Genomic DNA, 27,861 nt, shown 5'->3' on the forward strand with positions numbered 1-27,861 from the left:
AAAAGGAGGTGTTACGGTAGTAAAGCAAAGAAAAATAGAAAGCGCGAGGTTGGTAGAAAAGGGAAACAAACGTGGGTGCCGCGGGAGAATTTTGTTGCGTGATACCGTTATCCCACATCTGTTTCCCATATATTTTTCATAGTTTCGTTGAAACCCTTTGTGCTATGCCACTTTTAATGCCCCCTCATGCTTTTCATAACTATAAATCGTAAGAAAATTCGGAAGGGCGAGTGTCCCTCTCATTTATTTATTGAAGCAAGCCATTGTTACACAAGAACTAAACCTTCACTGCCTTCTCGCAATCTTTCTGCACCAACTCATTCATTTTTCCGGATGCATTGCGGAATCACGTGCTAATCTAAGTAGTAGCGTTTCCGGGCTCACTAACACTGTCGTTTTGGTACCTTATTGTCGGTGGTAGAAGCAGTGATATTTTAAAAAATCGGTTATATCTTACTTCTTGACGTTGATTATCCATGTGTCTCAACCTCCACGGGTAGAGCGAGCGTTCGGGCCGTTTCACCACCGTTTATTATTGTTTTTTTGTTGGGAATCTTTTTCTGCTTTCGTTGTCGTTGCATTACGGAGGTGTTTGTTTCTTGGGGGAATTTACTACATGCTGAATGCTTCTATTTATACCCCAACGTCCTAGGCTTTTTTTCTTCGCTTTTTTGATTTTTGTGCAGCATCTTTGCTACGCAATAAGGTTACAAGTGCTTCGATGAGCATAGGACGTGCTTGGGTAAGTAAATTTGATCTTCAAAGTTATCTACGACATTCTTGGCGTTGTTTACCGGCACTGAAATCCTTCACCGCCAACTAGCAGACTTGAAGATGGCACAAGGACGAGTTATTGAGTGGTTCTACGACTCCCTTCCCTCCTGTGTAGGTTTGTGGGATCACACAGATCGTTCCGATGGCGAATGCGACGTGCTGCAGCGGTCTTCGTGTTCGCTGTGTGACTCACGGCGGCACTTGTTGAGAGCTATTCCCAAGGCATATAAATCCTACAAGGATCTTAAACATGGGGGCCTCACGGAGGAACCAACTGATGTGGCGGAACGACATGTCACCGCCATACGGATTATCCTGCAAGTGAGCTACAACAAATATGCTCTCGATGTGCCTAGCGGTCATGTGCTTACGGTTTCTGCTTTCTTGGATGATCTGTGCTGCCAGCTGCTATTAGCGATGGCCGGGGGAAGGTATGATATGGATGATGACGTAGCCGTGTGGTGGGAGTTTCTGGAGGACGCTGTTGAGGCGTTGGGTCTGCACGCTGTGTTGGGAATTGGTGGGGATGGAAGTACGCCCCTGCTGCGTCCCCTCATAACCACACAGTGCTCTCCACATTCTGCTCGCGGTGCGTCGGAACACGAAGCAGGATGTTTGTTTCCACTGAGAAGGTGGATCGCGGTCGTGCGGCATATTTGCAGAACCGTGGACGGAGTGGTGCACCTTCCTAGTTGTGACGCTGCTCATAGTGGTGACCCAAATGCAGGTGACACGCGGGACGCAGGAGGGAAGGGGACTACGGGGATGCTCCTGAATGGGGCCAACCCGCTGGACTCGTTGCTTTCAGCTGTTAAGTTACTTTGCAGCTGCCTTTCTAACTCCTTCTTTTGTCACGTGCCGCCGGTGTGTGGCTTAGTGAGAGGGTCTCAGGCCGTGGCAAGCGGCGGAGATGCGCCGAAGACCGAAAGTAGCGCCCAGCATTTAATTAGGTTAGCTATACGCACCAATATAATTACTTCTTGTCGTCGACATGTTGGAACGGCGTTAAGTGACAGCGACTCTCCACCCGTTACCGATGCAGCACTGCGCGAAGGCCGCTGTTCAACACAAAGTATGCTTGGACAGCTGATTTTGCTCCGATGTACTCATGAAGAGGGCTGTGTAGGATCTGAGGGAGAAAAACGAGGAGGATGTTTCTGCTGGCTAGTAGTTGCTTCATCGCTAGTTGGTGCTGCCTTTTGTGTCCTTGTGGATGAAGAAGGAAATGTACCGTTACACACTGAGAGCTTTCTCCTGTGCTTTGTGCAGGTTGCTATTGAGGAGTGGAAGCGGAAACTGCAGCGGTATTCGCTGGGTGGAACGGAGGGTTTGGAGCTGCTAACACATCTGTTTCGTCGCATTGTGTATCAGTTACAGTTGGGACGACTTGTTGACATCTTTGGCCGCTCAGCTGCTCTCGTGCCACGCATTTTGTCACGACAGTACGTTCTCGCCAGCACATTAGTTCTACCCAATACCGTTGGCAACATTAACGACGGTAGTGGGTCAGCTGCGGCTGTTACCAGCTGGTTACTGGACCACGCGATTCGACGCTGGAATTTTCATCCTTCCCTTTTACTTCCCTGTTGGTGTCGCCGTGGCGACGCGGTTAATGTTGTGCGTGACGCTCCGCACGACGACGAAGGTGCGTTAGGGGATGAATTACTTATACGTACTGTGTTAACCGGGCAGCACGGTGACCACTATTTTTTGCGTACCTTCGTAGACCACTGTGCTGCCGCTCGTCGCGGGCGACTCGGGAGTGGTGGGCCGTCCCCATTGGCCGAGATTCACTACTATAGCGTTATGTTGAATATCGTGAGGGACATGATGGCTGGAGATGCCATAGGTTTTTTAACAAAAAACAACTCTGACGCTAACAGCCCGACAACCGTCGGCAACGATGCTTTCCCACGATACGAATGCCTGAGGTTCTTCAACGATTGGATGGCAATGATCCGCAAGGAACTCACGTGCTAACGGAAAGTTGCCGCATTTTTTTCCCGCAGTAACGATGGTTTTTGAGGGCCGCATTTATACTATCTCTTACTTCTTTGCCTGTGCCCGTGTTTTTTTATTTACCCTAATTTTTTTTCCTTTACCTTCCATTGTCTCGCTTTACCACTTCTCTCATACCAGATCCACCATTTCCCCGTATTCTCTTCCAATTGTCTCTGTCTTTTTTGAGGGCACCACCCCCTTTATTAACATCTTTGCTGCTTTTGTGCTTTATTATTTTTCTTTCCCCCTCTCGCTCACACACGCACACACACGACCAACTGGAACCAGGCTGCTTTGTTTACCACTCCTGGTGGTATATGTTTGTCTGCTGCTGCGGGAGTGCTTCACATCGTTGGTTCTAACTACTTCGTTCCGTAACGGCGAAGGGGAGGGTAGGGGAGGATCAAAGGTTAATCGGTACAACGTGTGAAAGTCAGAGCCAAACTTAGGCGGCCAAAAGGGCGGGAGGTGGCAGAATAGCAGTGGGGCAACAAAGTAAGGGAGTTAAGTGCCGCCGCGGATTTGGAGGAGGAAGAGGAAGGGGAACTTTCTCTCCGTAGTGAAGTTATATTTTTCTAGCTTTTCTCGATTTGTGCTTTTGACTTGTTGCACAACCGTGGAAAGGGGAGCAGAGGGACTGAGACCAGAGTGGGAAAGGGGTGCTTGTTGAGTACGGTAGAGGTTTCGAAGTCCAGTTGAAGTTACGAGTGAGGGTTGTAAAATAAAAATAAATAAATCGCGAAGCGGTGAATCTCGTTGGACCTCTTTGCGCATCCCCGTGGGTTGATGCTTCGGCACGCGTTGAAACTTTTTTGCTGCAGTGTGCCGCTAAACTCTCGCGTTGGTATATTTCCGCTTCACCTTGATCCACCCACTGTACAGCACAGGGAACTCTTCCGGCTGCTCGTGGGTGACATTGGGAAGGGATGCAGTCCCCCCAGAAGCGGTGGAAACACGGCAGAAATCCCGTGGTACTTCGAAGGCCTTGCGGGGAGTCTACAGAAGAGTAGATGTGTGCCTTTTGAGCACCTTATATTGGTTCCCAACACACGTTTCCCCGTCGAGCTTCGGCTCTCAGCCCATATTGCGGCATTAACGTCACTTGTGACGCGTGGGCTTCCCCGCGTGCACGTTGATTTCACCGCACTTGAGAACCCAGATGATGATATGCTCTGTGTGTACGAATTAACTCAGAGATATAAGAATAGTACTCTTGTGCATTGGCTGCAGGATGCTCAGGAGATGCAAAAGTGGGCCTACTTCGGCGATGTGAAACACCGTGTTCCGCTCTTACTCTTGCAAACCGTGAGCATTCCTGTCACCGCTGTGGGTAAAGCAGGCGACGCCCGAATGCTTGAAAAGATCAGCGCCAACAGCGAGGGCATCTCGAATATGCCGGGGGAAGCCGCGGAGCACTCCAAAAAGGAGTGTGGGAGTGTGGGTGGTGAACCACCGCGGAACAGTGATAATTCCGCTAATGGCAGCAAGGTAAGTAGTGAGTACCCATCGGATGGTTGGATAAATGAGGGTGGTGGCGAAGAGGAAGTTGAAATAAGCCCGGCGTATCAATGTTACCCGAGGGCACTGTGGCTCGCCAATTCGGACGATACTCCGTTACACCTTGAAGCTGTGGACGAGGGTGACCACGAAATCAACAACGCAAAGGATGACTGTGACGAGGGTGCCGTTACTATTAGAGCAAACCCCAGTTCACAAGCGGAGGGGGACCCTCACGCCGTGAGCACACGACGTTTTTTCAGTGCCCTCAGCGCCACCCACGATCGTGCGTTGTGTGCGGTGCAGGTGGGCCGGAAGATTCATGACCTTGTGAAGGAACTCTGTCTAACTCCGAGTCACTCTCAAAAACCACACGAAGGTTTCAGTACTGCGCCGATGCCGCAACCCCGCGTTGAGGTTTATTCCGTTCCTCGGTGCTGTGGGGCCGACGTAAGGCAAGCGCTATGGGAACGGGAGGTGGATCCTTCGGCACTGCTGACGGAGCCTGTAAATCATTACATCAATAGTCATGGTCTATACCGTGATTATCGTAAGGATGTTTTCCCCAAGATGACATACATTTTACACAGTATACCCTCGAGCGACCGTACTGAGAACAAGATACGCAAAGGAAGGTTGCCGAATATTGGGTTCACTTCTGTTCTCTCCTTTCCGGGGATAATCCCCCGGCTTGAATTGCACTATGACAAGAACAACAGCTTGGCATGTGATTTGTACGAAAAGTTGAGCATATTTAGCACACCTGAGGGTATGGAACCGGATCTCATTGTTCCCATTGGTGGTGATGGTTACATGATGCATTGCATTAGGAATAACTGGAGTCGATTCCTACCCTTTTTTGGAGTGAATGCTGGGCATGTAGGCTACCTTCTGAACGACCCCTCCACCGTCGAGGAGCTTCTCACTGCACCCCTGAAGCTGCACACTACAACCATGCTTTACTGCTTGGCTGAGAGGGAGGATGCACTTAGCGGGGAGAAAGTCCTTCTTTCCGAGCTTGCCTTCAACGATGCGTGGGTTGAGCGTTCGAGTGGACAGACAGCACTCATCCGTATTCTTATCAATGGCGAGGAGCGGATTCATCGATTACGCGGTGATGGAGTGCTGGTGTCCACAGCGGCTGGAAGTACGGCTTACTGTCGCGCACTCGGTGCTTCTCCAGTTCCTGTCGGCGCACCCCTGATCCAAGTGGTTGGGAGTAATGTAGTGTCACCTGCTCAATGGAGGCCTACGCACCTGCACCAGGAGGATCAGGTGGAACTGGAGGTGATTGACAGCGCCAAGCGACCTTGTCGGTGCTTCGTGGATTCCGTTGATGTCGGGAATGTCACGCGCTTGCAGGTGCGTTCGAGCAGGGCAGCCGGAGTTGTAATTGCTTTTGCGTGTAGTTGCGATCTCCAGCAGAAGCTGTACGAAATGCAGTTCCCCGCGAACATGTGAGCGGCTGACATTTGCAGCAACGCGAAACGATGATAATGATGATTTGTACGAAATCCAAAACGAAACCTGTAGAGCGGATAAAAAGTCACGTGTGATTTGCATTGACCTTACTGTACGTTTGCTCCTTTACTTTGTAGTTATTCGCTTTCTCGTTGATGAGTGTGAGGGTTGTACAAGTTGGTGGACATGAGTGTTTTTGTGTGGTTGTCGAGGGTAATGTGGTGACGAGGTAAACAAGGCAATGGAGCAAAGCTTGCTGGGGAGTGGTGGTGGATGGATTCCGTTTACTCTCTTTTGCATCTTTTTGGTGGGGTCTTTTTCGTTGTTGTTTCGCTGTGTGCCGCGGTGGAGTTCCTTCCCGTTTGCAAAACGACGCATATTTCATATCGGTGATATCATGGTAAAGGTCACATAGACTAGATAAGTGCATCTTTTCCCTCCGGGCCTTAATTGTTCAATTTTGTATAAAAAGGCTCTATCTTCCTTTTGCTGATGGTCGGTCCCGCAAGGAGGTGATAGAACGATCGCCCATGTATCTGTGCGCGCACTCGGATGATTGTGGTGTGTAAGAGCGGGCGCAGCGTCGACGGGCTCGTCTGCTCGTTCCGTAGGATGTGATTCCAATCTTTTCTTGCCCTTGTTATTTATGCCGATTTTAGTTGTGGCCGTTTCAAATTGTCTTCCCTCCTTCGACCATCCCAAACTTCTTCTATTTTTTTCTTTTCTTACCAGTGCTAGAGTGTACCAAGGGCCCGTTCTGGTCGTACGGGGAGAAAGGCGTGGAGTTTGTCACTCTAGCGCAAGGATATAGGTTCAGTTAAGCAACAAAACTGAAATAGAGGGTTTCCGGAGAGGTATCAGAAAAAAATTACTAATAACAGAGATTAAAGTGCGAACGGTTGCAGACAGGCAATAAGAGGTCGAACTAACGGAAAGACAACAAGTTCATATGCAACACACCGAGGCGCAGTCACAGCAGATTTTGCCGCGTAGTGGGCGGGGCGGCGAATGTTTCGCAGATACACACACTCAAGTTGATGACGGGGCAAGTGTGGTTTTTCCTGCCGCTGGTGGTTTATGCAGTCAATCTCAAACCCCCCAGGCTCCGCGTAGGAGGCCTCGTGTCATCACAGCACAAGACCTCGACGAGGCCCTTTTGCAAGCGATTGAGGGTAAGATCACCCGAAAAAATGCGTGGGTTTCAAAAGATGCAAGTAACCTACTCGATGGGATCACTCAAACCGTTGAGAGCACTTTGGACTCCAATAGTACCGTGGACGAGTACACCAGTTTCGCAAAAGTTGCCACCGTTGTGGAGGGATGCTCAAAAGTGTGGACAAGCCGCGTGGACAGCACATATCAGCGTTCAAATCAGATGGTACGCCGCCTGCTGAGGAACGAGGATGAGGGCCACGGGAGCGATGAAGAGAACAAAGAGGAGGGCGACGGAGAGGGTGGAGCCCCTAGCACAAGCGCTGCGGCCGAACGTAGAAGGAGGGCTGCACAACGTAAAGGTCAGACTGTTCGCACCATCGCATTTGATTTATCTGAGATCAACCTAGATCGAAAAGCGCGATTGGCACTTGTACGCACTGGTGTAAGTGCACAGTTTCGTGCAATAACAGAAAAATTTGACCAAGGAAATGCACAGGGGTTGCTAGTGCACAACACCCCGATCGGCGGTGCGGGGAACCTTATTCTCGATGTGGATTACGTACGAGAACCGGATGGTGACTACACAGCCGACTGCGGAAGGCACTCTGGTCAATCAGATAAAGTTAAAAGTGAACCAGATGAAGGCGAGAACATCAACACTACGGCACGAGGGTTCGCCGACGGAGGAATTGAGGATGGGGTTGATGAAGGGCTCAGGATCACTCTTGACCTTCCACCCTTCACGGCATCACATATGCAATCCAATGCGGAGAAAAACTCACTTTTTGTTTGTGGCGGGGGCCACCTAGTTGGGGACGGTGCTGGCAGTGCTGTCAGTACAAACGATCGTAGCGGTGAAGGTGCAAGAGTTAGTTCTAGTAGTTTTTCCACTGATCCCAACGCCTCAGGCCGTCCTTCACTGACGGTGCCGTCCCTGCTGGCAGTACCCCATACCGTGCAGGGGAACCCGGACGTGTTGCCCGACGACGCGACGCGCGTAGCCACGAATGAGCAGGATGGCAATGAAGAGCACGATTACCAAGATGGTGGCTGGTTTGATGGTATGGATGGTGCTGACGCCGATTACGGTTTACACGATGGTGGTGAAAGTATCGACCAGGATCGCTATACGGCTGACAATGGTAGAGGGGAAGAAAGCAACCCTGAGTTGTCCCCAGAGCGTGTTGCTTTGGAAGCCCGTCGCTTGGTTTCGGGCGTTACTGATCTCAACATCATGGACAATCGTCTGCGTAATAAACAACTCGCACTTGAGGTGGATGACCCCAGTGGGTGGGTTCCAATGGCTGAGCCCGTGAGCAATCCCATGTTTGGGGCCAGAGCACGCAAGAACTCAACGATCATGATGACTCTGCGCAAGCAACACCATTTCCTTGGGCCCAGCGTGGCCCAATCTTCCATATCCACCCAATCCTTGAAACGCTTGAAACGTGAAGCTGCGGTTTTTGACTTACCGGGTGAGCTGGAAGCCGTTTCGGCGACGGCTTCTCGTCGGTCTGCGGGGACAAAGGAAAAATCTACAAAAGGAGATGATTGCATTCATCTTCCACCTGTGTTTGCGTTGCTAGAGGACAGCGGTGTGGACAATTCGGCGTTAAAGCAAAGCACTTCCGAAGGAAAAAACATGAGTGCACTTGGGAAGGAGTTGCTGCTAGGAAGGGATTCTAGCGCAATAAAACCGTACCTGCAGACGTCTGTGGAGCTGACTAAGGCGCAGGAAGCTGGCTTGTTGGTGCGGGAAAACCCTGTGCCGGGCGTAACCGTTCCATCGTATCTTCCCTATCCCATAACGGTACCAGTTTTTTTTCAACCGTTTTCAACACCGCTTTCACAGTGGAACCTCCTTCGCAAGTCGGCAACGGGAAGCACTATACATCATTATAACAATGCCACTAGCTACGGCTACGCAGACGAGGATGCAGATGGTAACGGGGCTGGCGACATGCCAGCGGAATTCTTTCACGGTGGTGTTGATTCCGACAACGACTATGGCGATGTGGGCACCTACGACGGTTTCAACGACAGTACCAGGGATGACACCTTAGACAATCCACTAAAGCTTGCACAAGCACAAATATTCGCCAGCCTTGATCAAGCTGATTTGATACGTTCAAGTACCGCACTAACAACGTTGAGCGGCAATAGCGCACGTCCCAGCAGCATGAATGTGAGTGACGTTGCCGACATAGATCCAGACACAGTCGTGAAAGTATTGCATGCGCCGGAGGCTATGCTTCCTACGCAGGTAGATGTTGTGTTGTTGAGAAAGATTATGTGGGCTTCACTGACCGGAGCTGCAGGGTGCGAAGTAACTGAGCAGCAGGAGTCACAACGCGTGTCGAGGCGAAAGCGTGGTCGCGTGGCGGGAACAGAAGGGCCCACCCAGAAAGAAGATAATCAGGGTTCCGATGACGGGGTGAAGAAGGTACGGTTTAGTGAAGTTGTGCTTCAGCTACTACCGCAAGTTAGCACTGTGTCTGCCACAGGTGCCCTCTCACCGGCCTTTTTCTTCTTTTCTTTGTTGTTTCTTGCCAATGAACACGGACTTCTCATTGAGAGTGTCCCAACACTGGACGACCTAGTTGTTCATGTTCCGCCGCAACGGGGGGACGCATCAGAGACCATGGTGAATGCAGACTAGGGTAGGAACACCCACAGAATTCGTGTGTTCACATACGTATGAGCGTAGAAGTGTGCGTGTTGCTTGCGTTGATGTATTCCCATTCTTCTTAGTGTGGTGTGTGTGCGTGTGGGAAAAAGTGAGGAGGGGGGCGGCGCAGAAGGAAAAAGAAGTGACACAATGGCAGGGGGTATATCATTGTCTGATGTGTGCGCATGTATTCAACTCCAGTTCCCTTCTTCTGGTTTCCATCTAATTTAAGGTTCATGCGCACATACTCTTGAATCCGGTAATTTGCCCTTGCTGTTCTCCAGTTTCGAGGGTGCAATGGATTAAAAGTGTGCGTAAATGAATGAGGCGTTATGCACTTTTGTGTTTTAGAGAAGAATGGCGGCGGGCGCGCACTGTGTATAGAGTGCACTGCGGACCAAAGCCAGGGTAGCAGGTGGTTGTCATGTTTGTTCGTCTGTTTGTTTCATAGTTTTTATGATTTTTCCCCCGTGTCTTGGTCCCTTACTCCATTGTTTTTTGTCGAATTTGTGCTGTGTTGCCCGGGGTGAGCTGTGCTCTGTTTTTGTACCAGTACGGTGCGGTTTCGCTTCCCAGGTTACAATGTTTGGTGTCGCTTTTTATTCCTCTCCCTTTTGTGACTGAACGCTTTGCACCATTAGGAGGCTGCCACAAAGTAATGGTCTGCGACTGTTCCACAAACTGACTTCACAAGAAGGCATATTTGGCATAGATATCGGGGCAATCTTCACTTGCCGTGGGAGTGTTGGCAGACGCATATATTTTTTTCGTTTATTCACTTGAGCGATATAAGGGAAAGGAGGAGAGGGGGGAGGGGAAGGTACATCTGGAGGAAGCGGCTCAATATCGAAGAGGGGAAGCTACTCTCGAGAGGGAAGAATCTCTGCTCCGAAGTAGCTGCCGCAATAGAGGGCTCAGGTGTTTTTTGTCTTTTGCTGGGAAGGCCTTGAAATGGCCTTTTCACTTCCAAAAAAATATTACCTTATCGTGCACGATGCCATCCGAAAGGTGTTGGGGAATGACGCTGAGATTTCTGCTTTCGTAACGTCCCAAGGGAAGTTTCAGTGTCACATGCTCGTAAACTCTACGACTACCGACCCCGATCTCTCCAACACAGACACTAGCAACCCGGTGGGTGGTAGTGCAGGCAACGCGGACAAAAAGGGGGAAGTGTGTGGTTTTGTGAAGGAATTCGCCGCGAGGCTACAGCGCTGTCTCGGGGTTTGCGACATTGTTGCGTGCCGTCGGCGGCTTGATATTGTTTTCATGGACCGTGAGGTGCTGCGTCTTGCACTGGGAGCGCCAAGGAGAGCCATCAATAACTTACGGCACCCTTGCGAGATAAACGAGGAGCCCGACTGGACACGGCGGAACCGCCTGCGGATATCCCTAGGCTTTGACGAGGACCTTTTCATTGAGGTGTGTGATTTGAAAATTGCCCTCGCCGCTCGCCTCATGGAGAGATGGGTGTATGACAAGTATTGCAAGGGCAATGTTGGTAAACTGAAGGGTGAGTCCGCAAAGCGGCTGCTATGGGAGAGAGAGAGACATCTCTATCCGCCTGTAACATACTGGCAAGCGCATGGTTATCTACTATTACAGGAGTACCCGTGCGACCACCACATCACTCTTGTAGGGACAATTGCGCAAAATTTTGCCAAATACTACGGTGAATTTCCCCTTGACAATCCGTATTGCCCTGGGGAGGACCTCAACACAATTGGCTGCGTGCAGGAACTTTGCCGAGCATGGAAACAGTTGCCGGTAGATGAGGGCGGAGCGGAGGTGTTGTTGAAACTTGGTGTGGAGCCTCCGGTTCCAGAATAGTATTGTTCCAAGCATCACAATTGTTCTTGTGGTTACCATGTTGGGGGGATGTTGCTGGTCCCTTCGCACATTGAGTTGTTCTTTGGTGTCGCAAGGAGATCACCATCCTATCCTTCTTTTTTTCTTATACCTTCCTGCCATGTTTGGGCATACTTCTCCCCTTGAAATTTCAAAAAATAATTAGGCCTAGAGTAGTGCTCCATCCCTTCTTCAGCGTGAAGATTGTTTACTGCTTTTTTTTTCTGCTTTTTAGGGTAACAGAAGAGCATGGTGGTGGGTGGTGATCGCTCTAGCGGTGAGAAGGGAGGCGCCGGTGACGGTCATAGCGACAGCGATTGTTCTTCCCCTTCTTCCACATCCACTTCTTTATCGTCAAAATTACCATGTGCACCTGCGGCCCAACAGTCTGATGAATTCACTGATGTTCCAACCTCTCGGGAGAGTACAACAGGGGCGATTTCATCCTCTGAGCGTTCGCGGCGACTCGCCCTCTTCGGCAGTCGGGCCTTAGCGGCAGGCTCAAAAGGGCACCACATTGCTGGACCATCTTCTTCAACCACCTCACCGGTGACTGCGGTGACATCTTGCTCACGTGCCGACCAGAGACAAGGAGTGTCTCCTTACGGTGCGCGACGGGGTGATATTTCGGCTTTTGTTCGTCCAAGTAGTGAAGTTTCATCGCAGGGTAAGTATTTGGTTGTTGGCGATGGGATGATGGCACCCTTCATGGCTTTGTGCCTTCGTGTCCATGGTCTCGAATGTGACCTGGCGCATCATATCAGCAGTAATGACGCCGATCGCGGAACAGTTGTGTTGACACCCTCGCTAACGCAGGTAATGGGTGATGTGCTGAACGTCAGTGTTCCAAGCGGCAGCGTTGTTGGACGTATCCTCACCTTTGATCATGTTGGAAACGACATGTGTGATATCGACCTTAATGAGTTTCGTGAAAAGGGCGAAAGCCCCACATTTTTCTGCTGTGATAGGCTAAAGTTGGAGCGTGCACTTCTCTCACTGTGCGAGGTCGGGGTGCACAGCTGCCACGTGTTGCCGAAGCCGCTTATTGACCGTGGTGGGCTTGAAGCGCTGGACTCGGGAGGTGTTCGCGTTCGCTTTGCGAGCGGCCACCATCAGGACTATCTGGGCCTTATATGCACGGGGCGTAGCCAGGAGCGTGTACCTGAGCTGACGATCACTAACGAGGAGCTTCAGTTGCGTGCAGAAAACGCCGAAAAGTTCCGTGAAGCACAAGCAAAGGCAGTGCGATGGTTGGAGATGTGTGTACCTCCGTTACCTGAGTTGGGTCGGTTTGAGAAGCGTTTCACCCCTGGCTCTCAGGAGATTGTTGAGCTTCTCACTCCTCGTGATGCGAAGATGACTGTGCGTCCGACTATGATGGCAACGAAGTTGTTCTACAATGTGACCATTACTATACCTGACAGCACACCGGACCCACGGTTGAAGAGTAGTAGCACAAAGCAATTCTGGGATGACGTAGTTATGCACTGGACGTCCGGTATACCTGGATATGTTTCACACACGATGTTCCGTCCAATTATGACACACATGCAGCAACACTTCACGAAGAGTAGTGCGCTCGTGTATCGCACTCCGCTCTTCCTTATGCCGCACTGGTCGGAGGGTGGTGGGAGGGTTATTAAAGTTGCGCACGCGGCTCATGGCGCAGCTTTTGACGCAGTTGATGTCGCCGATGCACAAGGCTTCACAGACTGCTTCTGCCTTGCGCGTACAATTGCCGAAGGAAATGATGTCCAGCAGTTCCTGCGTGATAGGCGGCTGCAGGTGATGGAGGAACTTGATCACCACGCGACGCTGCTTAACTACGGTGTGCGGGAACGAGGTCAGGTTGCCTACATGAGTTCCAGATTTGCCATGAAAATATTACGACGTTACAAGAAAAACTGGAGAAGCATTCTTCAAAACTATGTGACGCTGATGCCCAAGATAGTGAAGTGAATTTTATGCATGCTCGGCTGGATCGAATAAAGGTGGGAAGAGTTAAGGCCTGGCAGATATGTTCCTGTGGAGGGGAGGAAATATGCAGGTATTGTGTGTGTATGTGCAGGGTATTGGGCTAAGAGAGTGGGGCAAGCGACTAATGGACCACCATAAGTCAGGAGGAAGAGGAGGGAAACACCACCTGGTGCTTCGTGTATCCTGACCGTAACGGGGAGCCGGGGGAGGTTCTCACCCTACTACCCTTGAACACGCTTACCAAAATTGTATGTATGCGTGCAGACTTAGGATTTCTCCAAAGCTGTTGTACCCACTGTTGTCACGGTGTATTATGACATATTTACTTGTATTTTTATCTTACTGAGTTTTTCTAACCCTTCACCTCTGTTCATTACTTCCCTCTTGCTGCATGCGTGCCTAACTTGCACGGGAATGCCCTTTTCATCAGCTTGCGATGCAGAGATGGAGCCAGAGACTTCACGCAGTTAACAAAGCCACGGGACGTCGCTGGAGCCCCATACCGAAGCCACCACCGCAGGATTTCGACCGCCTTTGCGGGACCCACAGCGTACTCAACACATTGCGCGCATTCTATGTGGCCCCGCGAAGGCTCCATCCACACCGTCGGCAATTGTGCTCCCTCTATGTGCGTGACTTTCGCCTGGAGGCGAGTTGCAACACCAAAAAAAATGGTGATGATGATGCAGAAAAATCTAATGATGGACATGACGTATGGATTCCCAAGCAGTACCCGAACATGCAGCGTATTGTGCGTCTTGCGCGCGCGTTGAGCGTTGCAGTGCATCCCGTGGAGCGTCGTGAGTTAGTGCGTCTCTGTGGCGAACGACGCAACCAAAACGTTGTGCTGGAAGTGTCAACCTTCACTCCGAGGGATGTTGTGGCGTCCCCTTGGGAGAGTGGTAGAAGAGTGTGGGATGCAGACGGACGAGGCATGACTGAAGGTGGGGCACAGACAGATGACGTGGTATTTCTTGACCACGTGATTGATCCTGCCAATGTTGGTGCTATCATGAGATCTGCATTTTTCATGGGTTTGCGGCGGATTGTCCTTAGCAGCGACAGCGCTGGATGTACCGCTGCTGTTTGCCGCTCCAGTGCGGGTTTTATGGAGTACATGAGCGTGTACCGTGCTGTTGTTCCGACGTTAACATTTCTCGAGAATACTGTTGCTCAACAAAAAGCGCGTGATGGCGGCCACCTGCTGGAAATCTACGCGACGTCTCCGATGCCGCGGCGTGGCGTGACCACGTGCAGCGCGAGAGAACTTCCCTCAGTGTCTTGCGGTCCCGTCAACAAGCCTCGACGTCGTTTGCTGTTACTAGGGAATGAAGGCGCTGGTTTGCCTTCAGAGGTTATGGGGCTTTGCACGCATACCGCGCACATACCACTTGCGCCTGAACGCAGCCACTTCATGTCTACAGCGGTGGATGGAGGACTGGTTGCTGGGGGGAATGGTCGGAATACGTGCCGTACCCGCGGTGAAGAAGCCGAAGATATCGCACATCTACGACCAGAGGAGGTGTCCCTTAATGTGAGTGCTGCTAGTGCCCTTATTCTCGCAGCGTTGAGACGTGGTGACGGAGCTGTGGAGGTGTATAGGAATCACTAAAGAAGATGTGAACTGAAGTTGAGAACGGCAGGGCACCGTGTGAGGGGTGAAGAACAGGTGCGACTATATGTGTTACTGTGCCTCGCTGTTGTTGCTCCTCATACGTGACTTTTTATCCTTTCTCAGGTTGGAATATCGTTACTTAGTGTGTGCCTGGCGGGCTCCCTCTCTGTTTTTTCTCTGCTGTTAATTTTCGTGTTGTGCCACCGAGCGTTTGCATTAACACCCGCTGGTTGTCAACCCAGCATTGGAAGTGAATCGTGTCCTCGTTAAGGAAGTTGAAAAAAGGGAGGGGTATTGATGTATCTGGCGGTCGGTGGCATGCCGCAACGAGTTGCGGCGGCGCTCTAGCGATGTCACACCGAGCTGTTCATTTTTATGGGGCATGCACCTTTATTGTTATGGCGGACAATAATTTACAACCTATTCCCCACAGCACTGCGCTGTCATTGCAGTATCACATGCACGTGTATGCCCATTTTTCTCCCTTTTTATGGTATCTAACTCTTCCCATGGGAAAAATGCTACCCAGTCTCAGTGCTCAGGCGACCGGTAGCACTTTGTCGCGACAATTTGTGCAAGGTTAAATATCGAATTTTGGCTGCCTGAAAATCTACCCATCAGCAGTAATGAGCAACCACGGGGGCAGCAGCAGCCTCGACGCTCTCGGTGGCGTCGAGACAGCGGCTGCAGAGACGACAAGAAACATCGTGCTCGGCCTCCCGAAGGACGGTCCAGTTCCTGGTAGTAGTGATGCGGCGTCTCTGCAGGCCGCAGAAGCGTTCATCGGATCGATACAACAGGAAATAATGGCGTGTGATATGGCAAATGCTCGCGCCATGGAACTCTATGCCCGCCACTGGTGGACGAAAGTGCCATACTTCGGAAAACGGTTTGGGTCCACTACAGCAACCTTGGAGGTTACGGGGGCAGATGGAGGAGGGGTTAGTGGCTTGCCTGCGTGTACCGGGACATCGGACGGCCAGCACAAACATATGCGGTTGGAGCGTTCCTCAGAGGTGGCGGCGGTTCCGGGCACTTCGAGGGGCCAGCAGCAGCGACTTAACAGTTGGTTCTTTAAGCTTCGTCACCCCGGTTGGGTTCCGATCATACAACGGCCGTGGGTGCCGTACTTCTGCATTGGTTGCTTGATGCTCGTTTGGACACCTGATATTTGGAAGTTGCGAACGCTGCACTGGTGCGACTATCAATATGCGGAGTTTCGTCGTGCCGTTCATAGGGCGTATTGGCGTGCAACGATGAGTGCCGAAGATTATAAGGAGCTGATGGAAGAACTTGAGCGCGGGCGGCCACCACCATTTGGGGTCTCAAAGTGTCCCTTGTGACGAGGACTTTGTGAGGGGAAAAGACTTGTGTTTGAATGCTCGGAGAGCACGCGCGAGGGTGTTCTAGGAAACTAATGTAAAGGGCAGCAGTACATATACATTTGCGTACTGATATTTTCCTCCTATCGTTGGTTTAAGGGTGGGGTAATGCGTTTCATGGTCATAAGAGACATTATATGGAGTGTTGTGCGAATGCATGTAATTTGGACCCATTAAAGGCATGGTTCGGCGAAATCGGTGATGCCGGTTTTCCTTTTTTTTAACCTCTATTTATTAGCCGCGTGTCACGTAAAAGAAATATTTATGTTATTCACCCCAGTTATTTCCGGTTAGGTTGAGTTAGATTAAATGTTACCTAGTGTACATTTGTTGATAACCGTCATTGAAGCTGTATGTCTAAGTTGTGCGTCTGGTGTAACCCGCTGCCTCCAATTCTCGCAGTTAATCTTTTTCACTCTTTTGTTCCTTTGTTTCTCTTTCTATATATATTACATATATATATATATATATATATATATATGCGTGTGTGCGTGTTATTATTATCATTATGTGCTTCATGGTTAGTGTTGTGAAGAGGCCCAGGAGCAGAGGGCCTGAGCATTTCCGTTTGTTTGTGTGTGTGTGTGTGTGTACCACCACTTTGGCATAAGGCAAAACCACGTTCGCATTAACTATACGGAAGAGGAGGAGGAAGGTGGCCGAACGTGTCGTTGGTACTTAGGGAAAGGGATACATGGGCTCCACGGAGGATGTCCCGCCGGTTGCTCATTCGGATGTCATCAATCAAGCGTGCGCAGTTGAGAAGTCGGTGGAGAAACCTCCAAAAGGTGGAGAGGCTTGGAGCATTGATTTCACGTTGCCGAAGATGAAACGCAAAACCACCAGAAAGGAGCGGGAGGCTATTTTATGCAGCAAAATACGGGGCCAGCTGCAAACACTGTCGACTTCAAGTTTCTCGAATATTGGGGACTCCCAGCAGGTATTTTGCTCTGGTAACAACACCGACAGCGAAGGTAATCGTCATCTGCAAATTGTCGATGTTGACGGTATGGCTGATCCCTCAACTTTGATTCCGAAGAATCTTCCTACCACGCGTGAGGATCTGGAGAAACGAGTATGCCTGCGCATCCCGAGGTTGTTGGCTGTAGCTAAGCAGTACCCGAAAAGCTGCGGTATCACTTCACTAACCTCCGTGTGGAATTATCTTTATACCCGCATCGGTGAAAACCCAATGGGTGCTGACCGGCCTCCTGTTTCTCAAGAGGAGGTAATGTCCATTATTGGTTTTTCGCCGCCATTTGATGCCATATCGTGGGGGCCGTTCACGGGGAACGGCACACTTATCCGATGGTTCCACGCTCTTAACCGGCACTTTGCAGTGAAGGGACGTGCGTATGTGCTTTATAAACCACAGGGGGTTTCCCGCACTGCCTGTACGGCTGAAGAAGCGCTGCGGCAACTGAAGGACGTTTTACAGAATCCCCAAGCAGCTGTGATATATCATTGCCATAATCATTATATGGTGCCGATCGGGTACCAGGAGATACCCCACGCGCAGGCAGATTGCTATGCACCGAATGTGCCTGAGAGTAGTTGCGACACAACCGTATTCATCGGTGATGTGAGTCGGGGGCGGCATGAGGCAATGTACGCCCGGAAGTGGAGCGATATTGTCAAGGATCTTATGACACAATCACCGGAGTTTTACAATATCCGCCGCCCAGAGTTGGGAATACAAACACGTGTTCCCAAAAAGAAAGGGTGTGACACGGACCGTGATCATGAGTCGGAGGGAAATAGAGGGCAACCGTTAGGTCAAAAAAGAGCCGTTATTTCTGTTGAACAGCCCACTGAAACGGTTCCGCCGCGGGATGCAGAAGCTGTTCTTTCACCAACTAGTGACCCCGACGCTAAAGCCACTGTGGGACGAGCAGGGCCGCCGCCAAAGCGGAAGGCGAAAAAGGCGGGTGGGGGAAACTTACATTGCCTTATTTGTTTTCGTTGTGACCAGGTGGAGGAGCGACCGGAGCGGTTCGAAACGTCTTCTAGTGACCGTGACAGTGAAGGCAGCTCTTCATCCAGCAGTACGGGTGTTGATGAACCTGCAGCTGATGGCGGTAAGAACAGCACTGGAGGGATTGTATAAGGTACAATAGCTTTACACTTTAATTTGAGCGTTTGAAAGACCTCCCAGTTAGTGTGTACACGCATGTATGGCAGCCCCTGGTGCAGCACCACGGCTGTTTTAATGAATTTTGCCTCGCAAGGATGAGAAACAGTTTTATTATAGTAATATATATATATATTTTGGAGGGGGATACGGTGATATGGAACAAACATTAGACTGACTTTTTTCGTTCGTTATGAGATGAATCATTTCACCACCTGTGTATGCTCTACCTTCCGCTTGTTTTGTGTATTGTGTCTCCACTTTACTTTAGCCGGGTAATTTATTGTTACTCTTCTTCCGTTCACGGTGTATCTCCTCTGCGTATTGTATCAGGTACGAATTATACAGAAACCAAGTAACCACAGAGGGTTGAGGCAAAGTGTTTACGCCACAGACCGTTTCCTCCGCCGTCTGAAAGGCAGTGCGCAGCGTTGTGCGCTGACGTGTCGATAATCAAGAACGTAACGTATATATATATATATACCAATAATACAGATACAGCCAGATACATATAGGTGACTCTGAAGGTCGATATTTATTCGTATCATATGCCGGCAAAAAGCCGGAGACGGGGTTGTTCTTTGGACCTCTCCAGCGGGAATACTCTGAATGCTGGAGCGCCAAAAGGAGCTGTAGGCGGAGTGTCTAGGGCTGCTGAAGATGAACTCAGCCGTAGTGTTGCGTCCCCCGCAGACGCCGTCGAACTGCTGTCGAGGATGCAGGATCGTACGAAGGAGATTCAGAGAGCTGAGAAGGATGCGGACGCTCGTGAGAACCTCGTGAAAACTCGGTACGCTGGAGGTGCTTCAGCTACAGGGGGTACCACCGTGCCTTTTGATAAAAATGCGTTACTAACTGACATGATTGCTGAAGCACGTTACAATTTCCTTAAGCTTGATCAGAATCTCTCGGAGGATTACAACATAGCAACACGCCGTTTACACGCCGCTGTCTTTGGACACACTTCCGACTTTCTGCAACTCTTTCGTGATGTGAACCGCGCAAGCTCGCTGGTAGAGTCCCTGAAGAGCAGCGTTCAGGGAACGAAGGCTGTCATATCGACTATAAGTAAATCTGCCACATGCGGTAGGAAAGGTGGTGTAGTCGAAGAGGGGACCGATGCTTGCACCTCATCAGCATTGGGTTTCTCGATGTTCAGTAGCGGCTTGGGCTGTAGCAGTGGTTCCAATGACGACTCCGGCAATCGTGTTATCAAACCACGGACTCGACCGAGTCTCATTGCCACGAACTTAGCGCGCCGGCAGCCCCGAAGGGGCCTTGCTGGTGCTTTTGCAGCTCAACCAAGCAAAGACACCGGCACCCCTGGGAGTGGTGCTGGTTATAGCAATAGTACTGGCGGTAATGCTGACGGTAGGGGGTGGAGTCGAAGTGGGGGATGTCTTCTTGTGACCACACGCTCCCTCAACACTACGTCGGTGAGTTTATGGCAGACAATGATTTTGTCTGGCGGTGAATCAGCCGTCGGAGACTCAGCGTTAGGTTATCACCATCGATGGGCTGCGCAGCGAGGCATTGGAGAAGAATCGGATGATAAGGTTGAGAAGGCTAAGTCTCAGGATATTGCTGTGTTTGTGGATGTGCTGAGGCAGGAAGTGATGCAATCGATTGCAGAGCGACGGTATATGGAAACAGCGGAGCTGTTACGCAGTTCAGAGGCAGAGGCTGACGCGAAAGGGTGCTTATCTCTTGTACTAGAACTGGAGGAGTTACTTGTGCATTCAATTCGGATGCACGTGCAAACCCTTGTCATGCCACTGATGTATAGTGAAAGCCTGCACATACCACTAATTCAACTTCTTCTAAGATTTGGCCGTGTACAATGTGGATCGCAGCTGTTCTTCCATCTACACGCCGTATGGCTTGATGCTGAGATGGAGAAACTCCAGCTTCGTCTCGATTCGTACAAGGGGACACTCATCGCGAGTGATTTTCTTGTGTGTGCCATACTAGAAGTATTAGAGAGACAGAAGAACCTGTGGCGCACTGACCCCTCTATCGGCACTGCTGCTTGTCCTGCTAACGATAGCAATGAAGATGATAGCGGACTCGATTCTTCTCCAAAGGCGGGTAACACGAAGCTGGAAAGGACGGGATCACCGGGAAAAGTAACTGCTACTGACCATAATAATGGCTGCACCAAATCGGAACCTGTGGTGACACCAAGGATGCCCCCGAGTTCTACTGCGGTGCTGTGGGTGCATGACCGTTTGGATAAATTTGCGTGTGAGGTACTACAACCACGCGCCTTGAGCCACGGGACGGGGGCTGAAGGTGGTGATCCCTCGCGGTTCCGGCGAGCTGTTGTTATGGCAGCTGATGCCATTCGGACCGTGCGCCGCCTCGACCGATTCGGGTTTGCAGGCTGTGACACGCGGTTACTTGTTCTTCTCACCCCCAGTCTCATGTACTTGCAGACGGACTTCAGTCGCTGCACGAACAGCCGTCTGGCGACAACCGGTAGGGCTATGATTGAGCACTTGATACACGACGTGCGGCACATATATCTCACAAAAGGGAAAGGTTATAGTGTTAAGATGTGTGGTGAGGTTGCACGCCGGAACAACAGCGTTTGCCGAGAACTTCAACAACGACTCAAGATATTACCACGTTCTTCCTATGCACTGCTTGCTGAACTTTTGCTTGCCCCAGCTTCCTCAAGGTTATTCATGCCTCAGAATACAGGCAGCTGTGCGACACGCCCGGGCGAGTCTTCCGCGGGCCCGGTGCTCGTACCCGAGCAATACAGTTTTCTCCGCTATTCCAACGGCTGCACGCGCGTACACGGACTTCTTCTAACGTCAGTGTTACGTTTCGTAGCGGCCATGACGGGCTATGATGTGCTACCGCTAGAACTCGCTAAACAACAACAGCAAGAAGCTTTGGAGCAACTCGCAAACCAGGCGGAGTGTGCGTCCTTTCTCCTCTCCAACTCACTGGTGATTGAGTCACTTGACGTAACACTGCATCGTTTGTTTTTATCACTTATGCATACCACAATACGGCAGCGTCAGAGCCTCGTGGGATTTATGCTTTCTGGAGAGTTCAGTGAAATGCATCCGAAATTTTTTGACTGTGGTTCTCGGTCGTCGTCGTCAACTTATACTTTAGTGGGCAATCCGTGGGCACTAAGTGCGATGCAGCTGATGCTCGCTGATGTGTTGAGCACGTCCGTATGGATCGCATACCTTTCTCGTGGTGGGGCGTTGTCGCAGTTACTGCTTTTGCAGAGTGCTCAGGCGTTCCGCGTGCAGTATGTGGAAGAATTGCGTCGTGCTCTGCCGCGTATTGTGCAGGGTTGGATGGCGGCAACATTGAGCCTTGGGTATCGCCTTGACTCTGCGCGAGATTTGCTTCCTTGCGATGCCTTAGTTTTCCCTGTTACGGAGGCCGGCACTTCGACTGCACCGATGACGATGGCACCGGACAACCGCATGGTGGATGCAAGCGATCCCCGCGACGCGGTCGTGCGGCTGCTCGAGATATCGGCCGTCAACGAGTCGCGGCTCGCTCCCTTTTTGCTGTCGCTTGTGCAAAACTCGTTCACCTCGGGCTCCAGTACTGCGGAGGAAGCGGTATTGCTGTGTGCCCCGTTGCCGATGCCTACGTCACCGCTTTGGTGCTTACGAAGTAGGATTGGTAACTATCCGAAGTTCCCCATAGGACGCAAATTTAACCACGACGACGAGCTGTTTTTGTTTCACTTGTTTGTGCAAATAATGTTGAACGTTTTGGCTTACTTCCAGGAGCATTTGCTTGTTCCCAGCTATGTTGTGAATGAAAGATGGGCTTCTGCGCGACCCAATTCACCTTCTGATGGTGATACTAGCCCTCAGTCTCCAGGGTACACGTCAAAACGATGCCCTTCGCGAGGTTGTGTGTCCCCTCAAACGGAGTCTGTCGTAGCCATTTTATCGGCTGGTGGTGGGAATTATGTTGGTGCCGTTGCTCTCTTGCAGTTCATTATATATCGCCTGCTTCGGGATGTGTTGTGTCGGCCGCAGACGTGGAATGTGGTGTACGGCCTTCCCCCAGAAGCCAGCCGCTGGGCCGAAAATATGGTTCGGCAGCAAGTGTTCTTTTTTGCATTGTTCGTGCGGTTCTGGTCGCCTCTCTTCGTTGGAGGTGTGAACTTTCCGGTGGCGGCCGGCCGCCCCCCGGGATCGGGGAGTGATGAGAATGCAGATGGCATTTCGTCTATGCTTATCCTTCAGTGGCTAACGTGTACTGGAGGTTGTCAAGGAAAGCAGCAACATGGTAAAGGACCTTATGCTTTTGACATCGAGGCTTTGGCCTTCCCGCCTAACACCGTGGAATCAAGGGAAAGGGTGTATATACGCGAAACTAACTTAGGTGGGGTGTCCGGCGCTGCAACACCACCTGATGATCAACAGTCGGAGGGGGCAGGGCAGAAGGAAGGTAGCAGAAAATCCGCGGAGGATTCCACGGCCGGCAGTGATTTTAGTCCCCCCTGCACCCCTAATGAAGGCAAAAATGATTTAAGTATGCTCATGCTGGGGTTGATTGGCTCTTTCTTTGATTCTCAAGGGGAGTCACGGGCCATGCCGGCCATAAACTCGGACCTCACAAGGAATCGAGTGGAGAAGCTGATGTCTTCATTGAATTTGTTGAGTGTTGTTAATAAGGAGGTGTTGGCTGAGAAGGGTGGTGCGGAGGGAAAGGACAGCGATGATGATGATGAAGATAGGGAGGAATCTCCATGTGGCACAAGGGAAGAACCGGTCGGTCCCATTAGCAAAAAAGAAGACTCAGCGAAGGAACAAACTTTTAAGGAGCCGCTACACTCGCGAACAGGAGGTGACACCAGTAAAGGAGGTGTGACACTGTTTCACGTGTACAATATGTTGCTACACTACCTTGCGCCGCTAACATGACCGGAAAGAGAATAGAAGGGTTCTGACGGGGTACTGAAAAATACCATACAGGGGAATGCCATACGCAGATATTTCCGTTGCGCTGTTGACAATTCTTTTGACAAGTACCCCTGCAGTGGGGACAAGAGATGAAATGCTTTTGGCGGCCGATGAGACCGTACCCGTCGTGGTGCAGTGGTGAAGTGGATGGATGGGAAAATAACAAATTGCCATAAGTTGCTGTTGCTTATCCACTTTGTTTTTTTGTTAAAGTCGCGCGTCTGCGAGTTCGTGGCCGTTTCGTATTTGATGCTTCTGAAATGATGTCGTGGTTGACGCACCGAGTTCGTACCTTCTTTTCCTCTTTCTGTCTTCACCGGTTGTCTCTTTTCGTTTTTCCGCCTCCGGTGCCGTTCTTCACTCACTAGAACATCGCCATAGTTTTTAATTTTGTCGTCACTGCTTTTAATAATACTATTGTTTCCTCCTTTTTGGAAAAGACGGAAGCCGATCGTCAGCCGGCGTGTGACGTTGAGGAGGTGAGGCGCATGGATATTGTAATGTGAGAGGAATGCCGCAGTTGCTGAAAGAAGGGGGGGGGAGAAGCCTTTACGTGGTGGAAAGTTTCACTTTGTTGCTGTCATGTTCATGCATATATATATATATATATGTACTGTGTGTATACATATGTGTGCCGTGTACGCCGTTGTATGTGTTTTGCTTTATCTTTTTGTTTTGCCTTATTGTCACACTTCGTTACCCCCGTGCGTTTTCCCAAGATAAGCGAGGGAATAAGGGGATTATTCCCGAAGGAGAGCGAAGCGACACACTTTAGAAAAATAGAATTACTGTTTCCAACTTACAAACAAAGTCATCATTAGATATAAAAGTTTGTCCCGATGAAGAACGCCCGCAGAGTGTCACTTTCACCGTTGATTTTGCGGTCACTCGCTGAACTTCAGGACGGCCTCAACACCGTAGTTGACAAGAATTGGAGGCAGTTGCGGCGACCGGGTGACTGGTCACTGGCTATTACTATGGAAGCTGCGGAATTACTCGACTCTTATCCGTGGAAGTGGTGGAAGAATGTGAAGGCACAACCAGACCTACAAAATGTGAAGATTGAGCTCACGGACATTCTGCATTTTTCCTTGTCGGGTGCCATGCAGGTGAGTGACGAAAACTCGGGGGCGGTCCACAAAGCCGAGGCAGGCTCGAATGGAGAATCAGGGAAGCATTGGTGCTACTTTGACCAACCTCGTGCGCTGCCCGCAGCAGGGGGAGCAGAATATGTGGCATGCGTCGAAACCCCAGGTTCCTCTCTTTCAGCGCCCGTGTCTGCTGACGAGTGTGACCTGGCGGACTTTATGTTCTTCCCCCTCTCTGATACAAATAACGCACTAGCAAGTTTTCAGAACATTATTCGACTAGCCAGCCTTCAACGATTCCAACTCGTGACATCAGCCGTTATCGCAGCTGCGGACGATATTGGTTTCAACCTCGTTGCCTATTATGTGGCGAAACATACACTCAACGGTATCCGTCAGATGAAGGGCTACAAAGATGGCACGTACGTAAAGGTGCAAAAAGGCGTGGAGGACAATGAGCTACTCCATGGGTGCATATCTCCGTTTTCCCTTGACGACGTGACTAACGAAGGGAATTACAAAACAAAATGGGATGACATCATGCACCGCGTTTATGATGCCTTTGGTACCCCGAAGGAGGAGCGGTTAAACATTGGGCACTGGCTAAAGTCGTAAGCGCTTCCCGTAGAGAAACCATGATTGAGCTACCGAGTCACCCCATTATTGTTAAAAGTATAGACGGATGTAACGTGGCGTAACAAATCACTAAGTGTGAGGGGATTGATAACAATGGTGGTGATAGTAAATAGACGTGAGATACGGAATATTAGGTGCGTTGTTTTCCACACACGCGCTGGGGTCTTCGAAAAGAGTTGAATAACGACCATCACTACCGGTGCTTTCGCCCATTGTGAGCACGGGTGTGGGTTGCCGCGGGAGATTTGGCGAAGTTCATTCAGCTTATTTGTAGTGAGGGGTCTACCCACATCGCATACTTGAGCAAGGCTTGAAAAGGAGGAGGAGGCAAAAGGAGACGAAGTGGTCGTTCTGACCGAATACTAAGGTGGCTGTACTACCTCCAACTATCACCGCACATGGGGCAAATGATCTATCGCAAACAAAAACTGTGTGTGACACACGCACCAGTTGACGGGCTTCTGAATTTGTCGCATCTTTCTCTTTACTTCGTCTCTGCTACACTGTCCTCTTCTACCCTCTTTACCAATTTTAAATTTGTACGAGGAAATTTTTTTTTTTTTGGGGGTGCCGGCTTACCCAAGGTGTGGGGAGTAAAGAAAAGGGACAGCAGATCGTAGAAAATAAAGGAGCGAACGATGCCCGCTAAAGCTGCTTCTGCTGCTGCTTCGAAGAAGAACAGTGCGCCCAAGAGCGCTGTTTCGAAAAAGGTGGCCAAGAAGGGTGCGCCTGCTGCTGCTGCGAAACCCACGAAAGTGGTGAAGGTAACGAAACGCAAGGCATACACCCGTCCGCAGTTTCGCCGCCCGCACACGTACCGCAGGCCCGCGACCGTGAAACCCAGCAGCAACGTAAGTGCCATTAAGAATAAGTGGGACGCGTTCCGGATCATCCGCTACCCCCTCACCACTGACAAGGCGATGAAGAAGATTGAGGAGAACAACACCCTAACCTTCATTGTGGATTCTCGTGCTAACAAGACTGAGATCAAGAAGGCGATCCGCAAATTGTATCAGGTTAAGACGGTGAAGGTGAACACACTCATTCGACCTGACGGCTTGAAGAAGGCCTATATTCGCCTGTCTGCGTCATACGATGCGCTCGACACGGCAAACAAGATGGGTCTTGTTTAGTGTGGTGGATCTGTAGGGGTTTCTTACTTCCTCAAGCAACTTTGTATGGTACTGTGTGGATACGATTCCTTCAGTATTTTGCACCGTATGGTAGGAGAGGATGAAAGAGAAACAGCCACGAACTGTCGTGTATGTTTTTATTTGTTTTTTTATCCCACCTACCAAAGTATAGCTGTGGGAAGGATGGGAGTGACAAAAGAAAGGTTGCGCCGGAGGTCGGAGTGCAGACTGCTCTTGGAAGTATGGCGAGGGTGAAGTTGCGGAGGGAATGTTAAACAATATAAGAAGGAAGTTTTAAACGGTTTTAAAATATGAGATGAAATATGCCGTTTGAGTCTCATTTCTGTCATCTTCGACCCAATCCCTTTTTTCTTCGGATTACCACATTGTTGTTGGTTGGTAGTGTTGACACGGCTCCGTTGATTTCTCTTCCTTAAGTGCTTATCAACGTTTTAATATTGGATGATGATATCTTTTGCCCAAGGATCGGGGGTGCTTGTGTGGGGAGAGTGGGGTAGCCAGTTGCATCGCCTTCAGACGACTGTTATCATGATTTCATATCCCTTTTTCCATTATTGGATTTCCCCACCTGTTTTCTGTAGGCTTCTTTCTCTAAGGTTGACGCGAACGATGCCCGCTAAAGCTGCTTCTGCTGCTGCTTCGAAGAAGAACAGTGCGCCCAAGAGCGCTGTTTCGAAAAAGGTGGCCAAGAAGGGTGCGCCTGCTGCTGCTGCGAAACCCACGAAAGTGGTGAAGGTAACGAAACGCAAGGCATACACCCGTCCGCAGTTTCGCCGCCCGCACACGTACCGCAGGCCCGCGACCGTGAAACCCAGCAGCAACGTAAGTGCCATTAAGAATAAGTGGGACGCGTTCCGGATCATCCGCTACCCCCTCACCACTGACAAGGCGATGAAGAAGATTGAGGAGAACAACACCCTAACCTTCATTGTGGATTCTCGTGCTAACAAGACTGAGATCAAGAAGGCGATCCGCAAATTGTATCAGGTTAAGACGGTGAAGGTGAACACACTCATTCGACCTGACGGCTTGAAGAAGGCCTATATTCGCCTGTCTGCGTCATACGATGCGCTCGACACGGCAAACAAGATGGGTCTTGTTTAGTGTGGTGGATCTGTAGGGGTTTCTTACTTCCTCAAGCAACTTTGTATGGTACTGTGTGGATACGATTCCTTCAGTATTTTGCACCGTATGGTAGGAGGGGATGAAAGAGAAACAGCCACGAACTGTCGTTTATGTTTTTATTTGGTTTTTTTTGAATTCTCATCTGAAAATAAAAATAAATAAAAGTTGTGTTTCAGCTGTCTGAGTGGGTACTGGGGCGGGGGTGAGGGAATGAGGTAATGCTTCTCCTCTCCTTCTTTTTCTTATTTCCGCTTCCATTTGTGCTCTTGAGATTGCTTGCCGGCGTGGTGTTCTATTCAAAATGCGTTTGCTTTATTTCTTTTCTTTCTGGATTTTTTCGATGCGCGTATATATGTATCTGCACAGCGGCGAGGTTCCTTTAGAAGGTAATAGGGTATAT

General features: G+C 50.3%; 12 protein-coding genes across 12 annotated transcripts, besides 5 other annotated features; all 12 read left to right on the forward strand.

Annotated features, from left to right (window-relative positions):
• Positions 1-27,861: part of a sequence feature (sequence corresponds to BAC RPCI93-27E10) that runs on past both edges of the window.
• On the forward strand, positions 835-2,754 carry Tb927.7.5070 (hypothetical protein; the record flags this gene model as incomplete). The annotated part of the gene is made up of 1 exon (XM_841037.1): positions 835-2,754. One exon carries the CDS (start codon positions 835-837, stop codon positions 2,752-2,754), a length of 1,920 nt encoding a protein of 639 aa, XP_846130.1.
• Positions 3,562-5,733, forward strand: Tb927.7.5080 (ATP-NAD kinase-like protein; the record flags this gene model as incomplete). The annotated part of the gene is made up of 1 exon (XM_841038.1): positions 3,562-5,733. The coding sequence occupies one exon, from the start codon at positions 3,562-3,564 to the stop codon at positions 5,731-5,733; it is 2,172 nt and encodes a 723-aa protein (XP_846131.1).
• On the forward strand, positions 6,683-9,547 carry Tb927.7.5090 (hypothetical protein, conserved; the record flags this gene model as incomplete). The annotated part of the gene is made up of 1 exon (XM_841039.1): positions 6,683-9,547. The coding sequence occupies one exon, from the start codon at positions 6,683-6,685 to the stop codon at positions 9,545-9,547; it is 2,865 nt and encodes a 954-aa protein (XP_846132.1).
• On the forward strand, positions 10,508-11,383 carry Tb927.7.5100 (hypothetical protein, conserved; the record flags this gene model as incomplete). The annotated part of the gene is made up of 1 exon (XM_841040.1): positions 10,508-11,383. The coding sequence occupies one exon, from the start codon at positions 10,508-10,510 to the stop codon at positions 11,381-11,383; it is 876 nt and encodes a 291-aa protein (XP_846133.1).
• Tb927.7.5110 (hypothetical protein, conserved) lies at positions 11,651-13,360 on the forward strand (the record flags this gene model as incomplete). The annotated part of the gene is made up of 1 exon (XM_841041.1): positions 11,651-13,360. The coding sequence occupies one exon, from the start codon at positions 11,651-11,653 to the stop codon at positions 13,358-13,360; it is 1,710 nt and encodes a 569-aa protein (XP_846134.1).
• Tb927.7.5120 (hypothetical protein, conserved) lies at positions 13,815-14,990 on the forward strand (the record flags this gene model as incomplete). Its single annotated transcript, XM_841042.1, has 1 exon — positions 13,815-14,990. The coding sequence occupies one exon, from the start codon at positions 13,815-13,817 to the stop codon at positions 14,988-14,990; it is 1,176 nt and encodes a 391-aa protein (XP_846135.1).
• Tb927.7.5130 (hypothetical protein, conserved) lies at positions 15,620-16,336 on the forward strand (the record flags this gene model as incomplete). The annotated part of the gene is made up of 1 exon (XM_841043.1): positions 15,620-16,336. One exon carries the CDS (start codon positions 15,620-15,622, stop codon positions 16,334-16,336), a length of 717 nt encoding a protein of 238 aa, XP_846136.1.
• Positions 16,817-16,856: a microsatellite.
• Positions 17,070-18,482, forward strand: Tb927.7.5140 (hypothetical protein, conserved; the record flags this gene model as incomplete). The annotated part of the gene is made up of 1 exon (XM_841044.1): positions 17,070-18,482. The coding sequence occupies one exon, from the start codon at positions 17,070-17,072 to the stop codon at positions 18,480-18,482; it is 1,413 nt and encodes a 470-aa protein (XP_846137.1).
• Positions 18,616-18,645: a sequence feature (AT_rich).
• Tb927.7.5150 (hypothetical protein, conserved) lies at positions 19,055-23,419 on the forward strand (the record flags this gene model as incomplete). Its single annotated transcript, XM_841045.1, has 1 exon — positions 19,055-23,419. One exon carries the CDS (start codon positions 19,055-19,057, stop codon positions 23,417-23,419), a length of 4,365 nt encoding a protein of 1,454 aa, XP_846138.1.
• Positions 22,666-22,686: a sequence feature (GC_rich).
• Positions 24,047-24,091: a microsatellite.
• Tb927.7.5160 (deoxyuridine triphosphatase, putative) lies at positions 24,298-25,161 on the forward strand (the record flags this gene model as incomplete). The annotated part of the gene is made up of 1 exon (XM_841046.1): positions 24,298-25,161. The coding sequence occupies one exon, from the start codon at positions 24,298-24,300 to the stop codon at positions 25,159-25,161; it is 864 nt and encodes a 287-aa protein (XP_846139.1).
• On the forward strand, positions 25,821-26,315 carry Tb927.7.5170 (60S ribosomal protein L23a; the record flags this gene model as incomplete). The annotated part of the gene is made up of 1 exon (XM_841047.1): positions 25,821-26,315. One exon carries the CDS (start codon positions 25,821-25,823, stop codon positions 26,313-26,315), a length of 495 nt encoding a protein of 164 aa, XP_846140.1.
• Positions 26,778-27,440, forward strand: Tb927.7.5180 (60S ribosomal protein L23a, putative; the record flags this gene model as incomplete). The annotated part of the gene is made up of 1 exon (XM_841048.1): positions 26,778-27,440. One exon carries the CDS (start codon positions 26,778-26,780, stop codon positions 27,438-27,440), a length of 663 nt encoding a protein of 220 aa, XP_846141.1.

This window comes from Trypanosoma brucei, chromosome 7 (genome assembly GCF_000002445.2).
Source record: "Trypanosoma brucei brucei TREU927 chromosome 7, complete sequence".
In the NCBI taxonomy this organism is placed as follows: Eukaryota; Euglenozoa; class Kinetoplastea; order Trypanosomatida; family Trypanosomatidae; genus Trypanosoma; species Trypanosoma brucei.